This window comes from Dipteris shenzhenensis, chromosome 4 (assembly GCF_047967505.1).
Source record: "Dipteris shenzhenensis isolate YYH24624 ecotype China chromosome 4, Dip_SZ_1.0, whole genome shotgun sequence".
NCBI classification, from domain to species: domain Eukaryota; kingdom Viridiplantae; phylum Streptophyta; class Polypodiopsida; order Gleicheniales; family Dipteridaceae; genus Dipteris; species Dipteris shenzhenensis.
In genome coordinates this window covers 17,888,486-17,902,439 of record NC_141599.1, presented here as the reverse complement: position 1 = coordinate 17,902,439, position 13,954 = coordinate 17,888,486, and the positions used below count along the sequence as shown (strand labels likewise).

Below are 13,954 nucleotides of genomic sequence, written 5' to 3'. Positions count from 1 at the left end.
AAAGATGATAATGACATTGGTAAAGTAGGATAGTAGAATGGCAAGCATTGCGCTCAAATTTGAAATATATTGGTTCACATAACACAATTTAAAAATCTAATTCACCTAACTTTAATCCAATTTGATACAAAGTGCTAACAAAAAAACAAAATGATGCTGTACAAACCAAACTTTTAAAATAGACATAATTTTTAAAAAGTTTTTGACTGAAGAGATGATACCAAGTGGTAGCCAACCTACTCTTCAAAATATTGTATCCCAAGTCTTATGTACATATTCCAAAAATAAGCATTGCCAAAGTACATGTCTATCTAGTTCTTCACAACTCTAGGTGTGCAGAGTATGTTGTGCCTATGCCAAGGGGGCCACTATGTAAAACCCACATATAGCACGCGTGATCAAGGGGTATTAGAAAAATCCCCTACCTATGGATTTTTATAACCTATATATACCGAAGTTGAGATGTGTGGCATAGAAAGTAGAACAGGTTGCAAACTTTTTTAAATCACCATCCCCTCCCCCCCTCCCCCTCCCCCACCCCCGCCCCGTCCCCTCCCCCCTCTTCTCTCTCTCTCTCTCTCTCTCTCTCTCTCTCCATCCATCCATCCATCCATTCCTTTCCTAGCCTCCAAATTATTCATAGAACAAAACATGCAGCAGAATGCGATTTGCAAGGTCGGGAACTTTCCAACCTTCCATTCTACTACACGTTTTTTGTGTGTAGATTTTGGAGGTCATGGAAGGAAATACAAGTTACAATGAATGGATATATTGTGTGTGTGTGTGTGTGTGTGTGTGAGAGAGAGAGAGAGAGAGAGAGAGAGAGAGAGAGAGAGCAAACTTCAATCTTCATGTAAATATATATTAAAATCCTACAAACCATGCCCCTTTCCATGTATATTAAAATCCTACAAACCATCCTCGTTTCCATGTCAAGATTATGAAGATGTTGCATGTAATTAGTTTGGCGTGCTATCTAGAAGCAGGTTCCCAATAAGTTATATATCTTGACATGGAAAGGGGGATGGTTTGTAGGATTTTAATATATATTTACATGAGGATTGAAGTTTGGTAGCTGTGTGTGTGTGTGTGTGTGTGATTTTAATATCTACTTACATGAGGGTTGAAGTTCTCTCTCTCTCTCTCTCTCTCTCTCTCTCTCTCTCTCTCTCTCTCTCTCCTCCCTCTCTCTCTCTCTCTCTCTCTCTCTCTCTGTCTCTCTCATAAGCATAAGCATAAGCATGCCCATACCTATTAATGTCAGGCGTAATATTGTAAGTATGCGTACCCGTTCTCATATGCTAGAGGTGGAGAGAGGAGCTTGGGGAGATACTTCAAGAGATCGACGAATTTGCCAAATGTGTGATTTGCAGGACGTGGAGACAGAAGCACATGTTTTATTGACATGCCCACAGTATGCCCACATAAGGAAAGATTTTCAGAATGTCGTAGAGAGGCACTCAAATCTTGTGAGCCTACTCACGGATGTACATCCTGCTATCTTGGGCACATATATTGGTAGGATTCTTAAGCAAAGAGAACAATGCACGATGTCGTAGGTGATAAAGCACTGACACTATGTTACTCTATCACCCCTTCCTCTTTGGAGGACAGAGACTTCCTTTTTTGTATTTTCTCTGATCAGATGAGGTCCCATGGGTTGTTTTTCGGCCCCCAGAGGACGATAATACAACATTCTATTCTATTCTATTCTCTCTCCATGTCCATCTATCGTGCCTCTCTTTTCCTCCCCAACATCCAAAAAATGGCGTTGGCAAGATTGTGTAGTAGAATGTGATTTGCAACCTTAGGATCTTTTTTTTTTGCCAAAAAAAGAGAATTTTTATTTAATCCTTCAAGATAATTTGTACAATAGAGCTCCTATCTTACAAAAGAAATAGTTGCATACTTTATCCGAGTAAACAGTAGGCATAGTAAAGCATCTTGAGTCCTCCTGAGGTTCGTCTTTGACTAGTACCAAAGAGGGGCTTGAACTTGCACATCCTGGGGGGTAAGCTTAGGATCTTCCCAACCTTGCTGATTGTATTCTGTTGTACACTCTAGCCAATGCCATTTTTGGGATGACAGTGTTTGACAGAGATGTAGCCTACATTGAGAGAGAGAGAGAGAGAGAGAGAGAGAGAGAGAGAGAGAGAGCACTTAACAATTCTTTGTTATGTTCTTCGTTATTCAGTATTAGTTAAGGTTTTGTAGCAATGGCAAGGACAAAAAGTACTTGTAGAAAGAAAGAAGAGGGTCCATCAATAGAAAAAATGGCAGCAACACAATGTAAAGGAAGAACAAAGAAGGGGAAGCCTATGCACCTACTTAATCAAACAAGAAAGAGTAGGTTCAACTAGAAAATATTAGTCTTAAGAGAGATTAAAAAGGCTCAGAAGGCAATCATGGGGCAATGCATTCCTAAGGCACCCTTCTAGAGGCTTGTGAAAGAAGTATGTGACGATTGGGGCCTTGGTTTTAAGTGGCAAAGATCTGTTAATAAGATTATTTCAACTACATTGCTCTAAAGCATTGGATCATTGACCCTAAAATCCCCATACGTTAGCTAGAATTGAACCCTTGCACATGGAGGTAAGACTAGAATTCCTCTTTGTCCTTTGAACATTATCTTTTTAACTTTGTCCTAAGAGATTTAAGCTTAAGATCTTCTACATGGTTTATGGACACCGCAGTAGAAAGATGCACATTCTTGTGGGTGGAGGGTTATGATCAATACAAGATACATTCTAGATAGTTTCTTTAACCTCAAGATAATGAGCTTTGACCTGCTTCATCTCAAACTTCTGCTTCAATAGCATTTTCACATGAAGGATATCTTCATCACTATCACTTGTGATGATCAAATCATCAACATAAATGACAAGCAGCATAATACCTTTCTCTATTTTTCTCACATAAAGTGAGAAATCTACCTTGGAAATCTGAAAGCCAATAGTGACAAGATAGTGTCCTATCTTGTTAGACCATGCTCTAGGTGCTTGCTTCAAGCCATACAAGGCTTTCTTCAACCTGCAAACGAACTCAGGATGAGAACAACATGAACATAACTTGTTGGCTGTTCCGTAAAGACCTCTTCTTGCAAATCACCATGCAAGAAGGCATTCTTTACATCCATCTGATGTAAAGACCATCCCTTTGATGCAGCCATAGGATTGCTCTTATGATTGCCATCCTTGCAACCGGACTGAATGTTTCTTCATAATCAATGCCATATGTCTGTGCATACCCCTTGGCAACTAATCTTGCCTTGTATCTGTTCACAGAACCATCTGCATTGTGACCCTCAGGATCAAAAAATTTCTTAAGACTCTTAGGATTATCAATTTTCTTAAGATCCTTACGATCAGGAGTTTTCTCAAGACCCTCCTCAAGATGAGGTATGACGAAGAGACAGTCTCAAGACCCTCCTCAGGATGAGCCTATGATTGAGGGCCATCCTCAAGTATGAGTTGAGAATATGACTAGATGGAACATTTTACTTCCCTTGAGGGATGATTTTAGATTATAATTCATATAAAATTATTTTAATAGTCATGTATGCATCATAAAGAAAGATGCTTTAAAATGGTACCCTTTGTCTCCATATCCATGTCATGATAGTTCCTCCACCAATACTTGATTCATGAGAGTGCTTTGTGGTGGTGGGGTTTGAGGTCCTAGTATGGGTGGGGATAATGGGAGATGTTGAGCCCTTAATTTCCCTTGGATGGTAAGAGTAACTCCTTGGATAGCTAGCTAATTGTCCCTAGTCGGACGGATTTGGCATGGGGGTAAAGTAAGATGTAGACATTGCTAGTACAATAGTTGGGGAATGACCTTGGGATAATGACACTGGAATGTATCATGGTTCCGCCATCATGCATAGTAGACTTCGGGGATTGACCGAAGGTGAGGGAACTCATTGGTGGGATGGTTGCCGGGATAGATCGCACACATGCATTGTCATGGCTTGGGAGTAGGTGGGGATTACTAGGGGCTTCCTTGACCGTTCCTCCCTCCAATTTCTAGCTTAACTAATTTAATAAATTAGTAGTGAGTTCCTCCATTTTCACACCCTTGGTGGGAGGGGTTTGTCTCCTTGACTTCACTTAGAGTGGTGGCCTTCAATGTCTAGGATACTTATGAGGAGGTGGATGTAGGCTTTCCTCCACGGGCTCCAGTTTTGAGCATAAATGCATCAACCACACCAGGTTTTCAAGGCATACACCAAACTAAAGTTTTAGCGTTTTGCTCTTTAAATGGAAGGTCTAGGTGAGGATTCCGAAGCCTGCAGAGCATTTGCACTCAGATTTCCTTGAGTGGTTCTGGTAAAGAGACGACAAACCAAGAGCTTTGGCCTTGAAGACACCCTCCACAGTTCCTTCTATCATGTTGCAAATGTTCTTTCTCCTCCGTATTATAATCAGGCAGGATCTGGAACACCGTATTCCTCATGGCTAAATAGAGGCATACAATTCAAATAGAGTGTTCGTTCTCCTCATAACCTCAAATTTATGTCTCTATCCATGTCACTCTCACTCGAGCATGTAGACCTTCAATAGTAATTTGCCTAGTTGGAATACATGGCTTGAAATCGCTGGCTCTACGAGACTCTGGTTCTTTGATCTTTGGTTGATTGTGCTTGGAAGAACTGATTCTTGCTAGCAAACAAAGGCTTGCAATATGAAATGAAGCTGTGCAACGTCTGTTATGACTATCGAGAGAGGAGCTTCACTATAGCTCCGGTACTCTTGTCTACTGCTAAAATGCCTTCCCTCGAATTGGCTATTTTGCTATTTTCATAAGCTCATTTGTGTATTTGCAAACAATGGATAGCATGCCAAGAGATCGAAGCAAAATCGTAGGCTAAAGTAGTCCACATAGTTTATGTCAGGTCTATAAATTTCTTGGTGCAATCCAAGGCAATAGTAACATTTTGCTGCTTAGCATACTCTATCCCAAGATTAAAATATACTTCAACATTGTCTGCATCTAGCAACACGGACTCTCTCAATGCTTTCAGAGCTTCTATTTGATACTAAGTCCTTTGACTGTTTGAACAAGTAGCCTATATCACGACCCCAACTGTGGTAACAAAGAATCCAATAACACTAGATGAAAGCGGCAGGCTGGTAAGTAATGTAGCTGTTGGGGTCACCTTAAAGAAAAACTGTCTGTAGCTTAGGCTTTGCCTTGGGCATCTAGAAACCTCGACCGTGTAGTCTAGTGGAGTTTCGAGATCCCATGCCACTTTGCAATTCCAATCTTGGTATATTTATTTTATAATGCCTTCTTTTTGGCCTATCTTTACGAAAGGTCTTAATGAGGGTTCATTTTGAAAGCTAAAATTATTTTGTGGGATTTTATTTCCTCTGTCCACCTTTCTTTCATCTCAAAAATAAATTTAATATTAAGAGAATGTACACGATAAAGATAATGAAAATTACAATGTGAGCTCCTTTTTCTCTATGGTCCTTTCAGGTTTTCTTATCGGCTTCTCTTTGAATGTGATGATCTGTGCATAAGCATTAATCATCGCCGTCTCCAAATGGGTTTGTGGCATTCCGTGCCATTCACCTGGAAAAAACAACGGTGAACGACAGAATTTGATAGCCTACTTGGAGGAACCAGAACTATCTTAGTGAAGAAGATGACGAGCAGTGAAGCTGCTATCAAGAATTGCATGAATCGTGGCGACTGGTGAATGTCATAATGGTCGTCTGTTGCGAGGATGTATGTATAAGAGAAGACATTTGCAGACAATTTGTAGCAGCAACCGTTGGGCAGTGAACCTCTGACAGCAATCGAATTGATGGGTTCGTTGCTCACCCAGCTAGCGGCGAAGGTATGTAATTATCGCGATAGCACCCATGTAAGGTTTCCTATCATTTATCCCATGAACTCTTGCCCGCTCGACTCGATGGAGCCCTTGTCCACTAGTTCGACTTCATCCTCCGCTGCATCGTCCACTTTTCCTAAAGCAATCAGCTCGGGTGGAATCACTTGCAACGAAGGATCTGTATCCGGTACTAAGAACAGCACTGCCAGTGGCAGCAGTCTCAAAATGTTTCTGATGAGAGCTGCCAACCACAGATTGTGGTAGTCATCGCGAGTAATTCCTAGGCTATGCTGCAGAACTGCCCCACTCCACGATGCAGTGAGAAGGCCCAGGTTGTCTACGGACATCAAAAGAGCGAAAAATGTTCCCTCAATTCCCGCAGGGCACAGCTTGGCACATAGAACTAGCTGTGGTATCCATTTAAGTCGGCTAACGGATTGAATTAGGATCTCATCAAATAGAAAAAACAATGAATCGGGCACGTGAAGTTTTAGGTTCCATCGCAATACCAGAAACAGGTCTACCATACCACCAAAGAAGACGAGAAGTTGAGCCCAGAACAGAATTTTGCGGAAAGAACAATTCTTCAGTACATTCTGGTAGGCCAGTGTCCCCAAGAATGCTCCCACAGAACCTACAGCGAAAGACATACCTACAAACTCCTGTAAAACAGGCACATCAAGCAAGATATGAAAAAGAAGTTGGATTTGCCTAGGATCATCATTCCTTAAACGGACGGTGAACATGATTTAACTAACCTGGGAGAATCCTAAGCCTCTTCCTTGATCTGTGTACCAGTAGAACTTTCCTTCTGAAATCGATGGTGAAGTAGCCCACGAGATGAACATATACAACGTAGGTTTCCACACTTGAGGACAACTGATTGTCATCCATATATTTTTACACGTTCTTCTGAACCGCTTGCCTACCTGTGGATCCGTTCCATGAGAGAAGAACTAAAATTCTTTCAACGATCCCTCATACTATTATTGTCACCCCAGCAAGCCAGGCCTAAAGTTGCAGGTAATACCCACAATATTTTCCTTTGTAAGAAATGCTATTTGATTCTCATTGCTTGCACGGAGTAGACTTCATCCAAGTGTTAAATAATGACCAGCTATACGCATACCTGGTAGCTTTGCAATGACTGCTTAGAGAGTCTCAACTCATGCAGAACAAATCCAAGAATTAGAAAGAGCGCTCCACATACGGACAGCAGGCCCAATGCATTCTGCGGGAAATCATGCAAAATGAGTACGGTTGAACGTTTCTCCCGATGTCACGTCCAAAGAAAAGATGTTTATGTCCAAGTTAAACCTAGGTTGGCTCAGTTTCTACTCTGACTATTCGGAACTCTTGTTGAGAAGCCAACTATAACAAGTAGAGGTTCACCGGTTTATGGCCTTCCCCTTACACTGCAAGAATTGGCTTACAATCCACATCCATAGCCATCATGAGAAATCGTAAGGTCTTTAGCTATCAAGAGATATTCAGACACATCCATAACAACTGCCCAGGGTACTTCCTTCATTGAAAAGAAATCAAATGTTTTGGAAAATGGATTTCTGAAAACTGGAGATAAGAAGATGAAATATACCTTTGGCCCTAGAATATGCACAATAAATCCACTCATGGAGAAACCCACAAATGCGCCTGTAGCTGCACTCATTGAGCACAGAGTTTGAATATCTGCTGCCAGAGTGGGTTTTTCTCGGCTTTGCCTCGTAATTTCAGCATCAATGGTGACATCAGCTATAGTTACCCCCAAGGTATATAATAAAAACAATACAACTGCACTGATCTTATGCAGCTGCGAGTGTACCACAAGGACCAAAAGGGAGATAAACGATAATAGTCCTGCATCCAAGTGCTTTGAATCAGAACTTGAGAGATTGTACAAGATAATTTATAAAGGATTGGGGACAAGCATACAAAAGAAAGACCTTCAAGGTCTACATGAGTAAATTTACAGGTATTCTAGATGAACAAGTGGGAAGACAGGTGAGGACATTTTAAGCATGCAATTTCCAGTCATTGTATTTATAATTTGATTTCATTAGCAATTTCACATCCCTCTCTCCTGGTTCAAAACCATAGTCTGAAGGTTGTGTCATTCCCTCGTATATTTCAGATCATTCTGCCTTGACATAAAATTGAATGATTACCCAAATCTGGATCTCCAATCTGGATGACAAATGGTACATACTGCTTTTTCCTCTTTGCTTTGAACCAGCTTTCACACACAGGTTCACAAATTGGCACTGTGATGATACGCAAGAGAGATTTCTAGCTCATATCTCAGTTCAGGTAGGAATCACAACGGCACAGCTTAACACTAGGGATTTGGTACCTGGGAGTTTAATTGGATCTCATATTGACCCCTTCTCTTATTCGAGGGCATAAATTGTCACAAATAAGTGTTTCAACAGAACAAATTTCAGACAGAAAGAACTCGTAAAAGTGTCAGGCGAGAAGAATCTTGAAGTTACCCTGATCTGTGATGTTGCCTTTTATTTCTGGTGTCCACACAGGTAAGAGAAATATCTGGTTTCACACATGAATAGTTAGCTGAATTCCAAGAAAAATCATTATGACCCTTCTTGTAGTTGAACCAGTATTATATCTGAGTGAGCCTAACCTCATTGATAATCCTAGTTGGAATAGGCGCTTGCATCATGTCCTCTGTTCATTGGGCATGGTTATGTTTCGCCAGTCTATGTTGAATCCGCCATAAATATCATAGCAAACCTAAGCCTCTGTTAGCGTCACTAAAATTGTCCCTGCTTACCTTCATTTTTATTGGATGGATGAGGGGCACACGGACCACTACTGATCCTTTCTTTCTGATCCTGTCAGAGGATCGTACGCTGAAGTAGCCTTACTGTCCTGCAGCTTACATTGTTTGTGGCAATAAATTTTCATTAGCCTTCGAAGCCCTTTGTGATGATAAGTGGCTTGAATATCCATCGGACATCTTCACAGGAAAGCAGGAGAGGCAGAGGAGAGTTTGTGGCCAAGTCAGACAGGAAAATTAACTCTATCACAAATCAGAATGCAGTGGACCTTGTTAAGGAAGGACACAAATGTCGGGGGACTGGGACAAAGAAATAACTCAGATGCAAGCGGCAGAAAGAGAGTTTAAACTGTGTAAGGAAAATCTATAAGATGCATAGCAGCAGGGAAACCCCATAATTTTCTCGGAGTCGTATTTCCATTAATGTTCTATGTTGCATATTTCATGTCCTATTTCTATAATTCCCTTAAATTATATTCCAAATTCTCTCTCAGATGTCTTCCCTGAGTCGAGCACCCAAGCTCCCTAGTCTTGCTGTTCATCTTAGCATTTAGCTCCCTCTGTGCAACAGCTCATGAAGGTCACATTATAGAGAAAGATTGATAGAGAGTGCATCATATGACATGAGGAGGTAATAGATGAGATAGACACCTCTTGTTTTGAGGAAGCATGTTTTATTGGGAGCGGGAGCTTAGAACTAAGAGCTTGTAGAGCAAAAAAGGCATTGGGAGAGTATCATCTACTTTAATTGAGGATGAATACAACTAGTGCCTTGAAAACTCAAGCAATGTATGTTGTAGATTGAATCGACCAGGGCGGTCCCAAAAAAAGGCTGGCTCTGTTTTGGCTGATCTGGAGTCTGATCAGCATGCTGTTCGGTCAGATCTGTCCCCTCCCAGGTTTTGAAAGATGACATGAGGGGCAGACTGCCTCCCCTTTCTTATGAAAAGAGGGCCTTTTGGACCTGATCCCTTTATCCCACTGAAGCCACCTAGCAGGGCATGTAGCAGAGGAGCAGCAGCAAACATTCCGAGGCACCTTCCCTAGCACTTGGCTTGTACATTATAGGCAACACTTGGCTCCAACATTGGAGCATAGAGGGAGGGCTGGCTGCTCTTCCTTTGTGGACCTCGGGCTTGCGCTGGCTGATCAAGCCATCTAGATGCCCGACCCATCAGACTAGGCTGATATCACCGATAAGGATTGACCCCTAGCCATATGGAGAAGCATCCTCCAACCAAATGGCTCACTAACACTAGGACAACCTGGCCCTGAGTCAGTTTGATGCTAGGTGGCCATTCCAAACCCTTGGTCGTTTTATATTGCAGGTCCAAGGATGCTCCATAAGCCCCACGTGCATGGCCTTCTAGCCCACATGGTTGGGCTTATGTGCTTCCCATGTGGAGGTCATATCTACTGCCAAAATGGCATGCCCACATAGTAGCCTGGAAACCCATATAGCAGCATATGGCCCATATGGCAGCACAGTGGTGTGCCTCCACGTGGGAGTCCATTGTGAACCCTATACTCATAGGCTGCATGCAAGGCCTCCATGGTGATGCCTAAGGTATCATGCCCTCTTGTTGTCCTAATATGAGGGCGTACATGTGAGGCACTGAACCATAGCCTCTTAATGCCCCCTCTCATTGACCCAATGGTGACCTACAGCTATCTACCAAAAGAGAATCTGCTCCCCCAAAGAGCATTCAAGAACACATCAAGGCGTCCTCCATGGTCAGGACATGCACCAACACACTTTGGGACTGCTCCTTGATGTTATGGCACGGAACCTCCACATGTTGAAAAGCGTCACTCTGACATATAAAGATGTGATGGGTATTGAGGTTTGGACTAGGTTGGTGAAAGTGCCATCTGGTTTGAAAGTTCTACACAAGATTTCTTGCTAGAGTTAGAGGTCGGAGCGACTAGATACCATACATGCGTCCATCTAGTGAGTCACCAGCTCATTAATTTCCCTGGCGAAGGAGATAGCTGGTCATCCCTCAATTAGAGGATAGTTTGGTTGTTAGCAAGTAGCTTGGATCCTAACTAGTAAAAAACATGGTCTGTTTCAGCCCATCCACCATCCAGCACAATCTACCAACTCGTCCAAAGATCGTGTGTGGAGAGATGCTTGTGGCTGCTCCACATACATCTCCCCAACCATGAATCATCTCTATTTTTGGAACCAAGCTCTCGATGAGGTGCTTTTATGACTGAACCCCAAGTCTTCTAAGGTCACCATCGCACTCATCTTTGAAATTGTTTCCCAATCTTCTTCGTCCATCAACAACTTACAAAAGGCTCTACACTACAATCAAGTCTCCCTCTCTATCTATCCAAAAGGTCTTTACCTTGCATTTTCCTTGTATCTCTGATGTGATCTATGGACATTAGAACGAACATCTTACACCATAGTACGGGTATTAAAATTGACCCTTTGAATGCATGTGATGTATGGGGTTTTTTAATAGTGAACCCTCCTAGTGTTGCCTACCATCACAATAAGATATGCACCGACTTGCAGTACCATCCATTGGTGGAAGTCCATCCACCTCATCACACCTATGTAACTTTGAGCTCATGTTCTAGTTAATGCCTTTTGAACCATTATGCTCTACGTTTGAGTGCATTGCATCATCCTCACAATGGCTATGTCCTTAGCCCTACTAATAGAGCTCTGGTTGTCCTCCACCTCTGGGTTCACCTCACAAAATTTTAGCATACCATGTGCATCCAAAAGGAGGGATATTTTAATTGCACTTTGGGAGAAAATTTAACAGGATTACAATAATAGGAAGGTTTTTTAATTCAACTTCAAAAAAAATCCTATTAGGTCATAAGGAAAGAGGGGTGGTTTTATTAGGGGGGAATTTTAGCTGAGGTGCTTTTAAAATATCCCTTGAACGCACGTGATACCTAGGGTTTCTTAGTAGTGTACCCCTCGAGCTCCACCTTCACACAACACTCTGGACATCTTGGTTGTATGAGAAAAAGGCCTTCTAACTATTTCCTTGGATAAGAGTGTCCATACTCGTGACTCCATTTTTCTTCTAAATACTGAAAAGAGTATTGAGGACTATAGGCTTAGACTATGACATATGACATTGGATGTAGGGATGATTGGTCCAGTATGGATTCTCTCATATAGCTTATATATAATGGCTTGTATATGATGAAGTCACATATGAGAGTGTATAGAAAATGTTGAGGGGGACACGTTGGTATTGTGATTAAGGTAGTTAGACTATGTTCATGGCACCTTGCACAAGAGCATATGTGCCTTGTTGAAAGAAGACACGAACACCTATAGGGCACATAGATACGGTTGGCACCTTATAGGTTATGAACATCAAAGTTAGGAATTTTTTGTGTGTTTTATGTTCACTCATGGGTGAACTAGAGGTGAAGAGCTATATTGAGTGTGAACGCGTCCCATTACCAACTCAGGATTTGTTGTAGCAATAATTTTATTTAACACAATATCTATAGTTCAAACTTCTGTTTATGCTTGGAATATCGCACATACCTGCTGAGAGTCAATGACCTTGAAACAAACCTAGGACTCTCACCATGCACACTTGATATGCTTTATAAAAAAGTTCTTTAGGCTAGCATCCTGTGATTGAAACTTGGAACATGCGGGCAATGTACATACGAGGCTATTACATCGTCTAATTCTAATTGGAAGCCACTGGGTAAGCTGGACATCATTTCAGGGAATCTTTTCGTCAAATTTTCTGTGAAAATGTAGCTGGTTCAGACTGCCACTCAGTCCACACATTTTATGTTTTCAAAGAAATGGTCACGTTAGAGGTTTCTTTTCGCCTCACTAACAGTGCCAAGGCGGTCCATTTAATTATCCCCCACTGTAATAATCTTCCAGCCTTATCGCTGTTGGCCTGATCAGCTCAGTATCCGATGATCCCACCACTCGCTCATAGGAAGGTCTCTCATGTAGATGAGCGCCTTCTCAGACTATCCATTTGCACGACCGACTGCATCAAGCTCATCAAAAGTAGGATCCTACAGAAACCTTGAGTGGTGACCTGACGGTTGCCTGTCAAAGATCTACTCGTGTAGTCTACATTAAGAATAGCGAAATAACGAGCGATGGGGAAATTTTGAAGATACCATCGACAGCAACCTTGAATATGCTCTACGTTACCGAGAAGAAATGTTGTCATCCTTGGGCCAAAACAGCTATCTGACTCTAATAACTTGTTCTATACGTCCTATATCAAGCTTAAAAACTAACGTACACACCTGAAAGTACGAAATAGGGGCGTCGCCGATATCCAGCAACTGGAACTAAGTCAGTGAGGAGGCCCCAGAAAGGCTTCCAATCCCAAACGCTGGCGATAATGGTACTGTACACCTGCGCAACCGATGGCTGCACTTTCTGCTCGTCCTTCCAGTAGTAGCCTCCAGCAATCTTATAGAGCGCCCCTCCCAGACCTTGACTCACTCCATACGTTACTATGACCCCTAATACGAAGCTGGCGTTCAGCTCCCTGCACAGCATGCCAAACCATTTGATGGGTTGCAGCAGCATATCCATCCATTGCCCGCGGCTCTTTCCAGGTCCGCGTACTTCCTCTTTCGGGGATGACTCAACCTTGACATAGATAAGCTTGCGCTTCTCACTATCCCGCGGGAAGGCAAGGCTGTCTAGCGGATCGACATCAGCTGCAGTAAGGTGTACCTTACTGAAGGTGTTCACAACAGAGTCATTGTCGAGCGGTTGGACACAGTTCTCAAGATGCTCGTGAGGAAGGCAGGTTTCGCCCATTTGCCGGATGCAGTGCAGAAGAGCGAAGCACACCAAAAAACAAATGCGGAGCCGAAGGTCAACGACAAGAGAGTGTATCACCAGAGAGGCAGGTAGCGTTAAGCGAGTGCGTCAACCGGGAGGTGCAGTAATCGAGTTCCGAATAACGCTGGAAGAAGGCGGTGAGCGAGTGGGAGAAAATGCAAGCAAGACGAATCTATATTTTCAGTGCTGAGAGACGTAAAGGAAGCTGAAGGTGAGCGATGAGATGGGGTGAAAAGGCATTGAATGCAATGTGATAGAGTTAATTTGGAGCGATAGACAGGTGCAGGGAAGGCGAAGATATGTGCGAAGCTGATGAGTCGTCAACCAGAGCGTAGGAGACGACGATAGGATGATAATAAGCTTTGAATAGAAATTTCTGTTGCGTAAAACGTGCATGTGCAATTGTGCATTACAGAATACCGATATCTCCTCCCCCGGTTGCACCTTGTTTTGGCATTTAATATTATATGCCTGTCATTAATTCACACATAGCTTTCATCATTCA

At 42.4% G+C, this 13,954-nt stretch overlaps 1 protein-coding gene across 1 annotated transcript; it reads right to left on the bottom strand.

Annotated features, from left to right (window-relative positions):
- Window positions 1-5,889: 5,889 nt before the first annotated feature.
- LOC147902539 (putative folate-biopterin transporter 3) lies at window positions 5,890-13,203 on the bottom strand. Its single transcript, XM_087373890.1, has 5 exons — window positions 12,900-13,203; window positions 7,437-7,696; window positions 6,969-7,070; window positions 6,598-6,768; window positions 5,890-6,501 (listed from the first exon to the last, which is right to left on the bottom strand). Exons 1-5 carry the CDS (start codon window positions 13,192-13,194, stop codon window positions 5,890-5,892), a joined length of 1,440 nt encoding a protein of 479 aa, XP_087230016.1. The 5' UTR covers window positions 13,195-13,203.
- Between the last annotated feature and the right edge of the window lie 751 nt (window positions 13,204-13,954).

Excerpts from the sequence above, each read along its gene's own strand:
- LOC147902539 (XM_087373890.1), bottom strand. The coding sequence starts at position 13,194 with ATGGATATGCTGCTGCAACCCATCAAATGGTTTGGCATGCTGTGCAGG. Across the intron at positions 6,769-6,968 it reads AGTCATTGCAAAGCTACCAG|GTAGGCAAGCGGTTCAGAAG; the intron begins GTATGCGTATAG and ends ACGGATCCACAG. Across the intron at positions 6,502-6,597 it reads GAGGCTTAGGATTCTCCCAG|GAGTTTGTAGGTATGTCTTT; the intron begins GTTAGTTAAATC and ends CCTGTTTTACAG.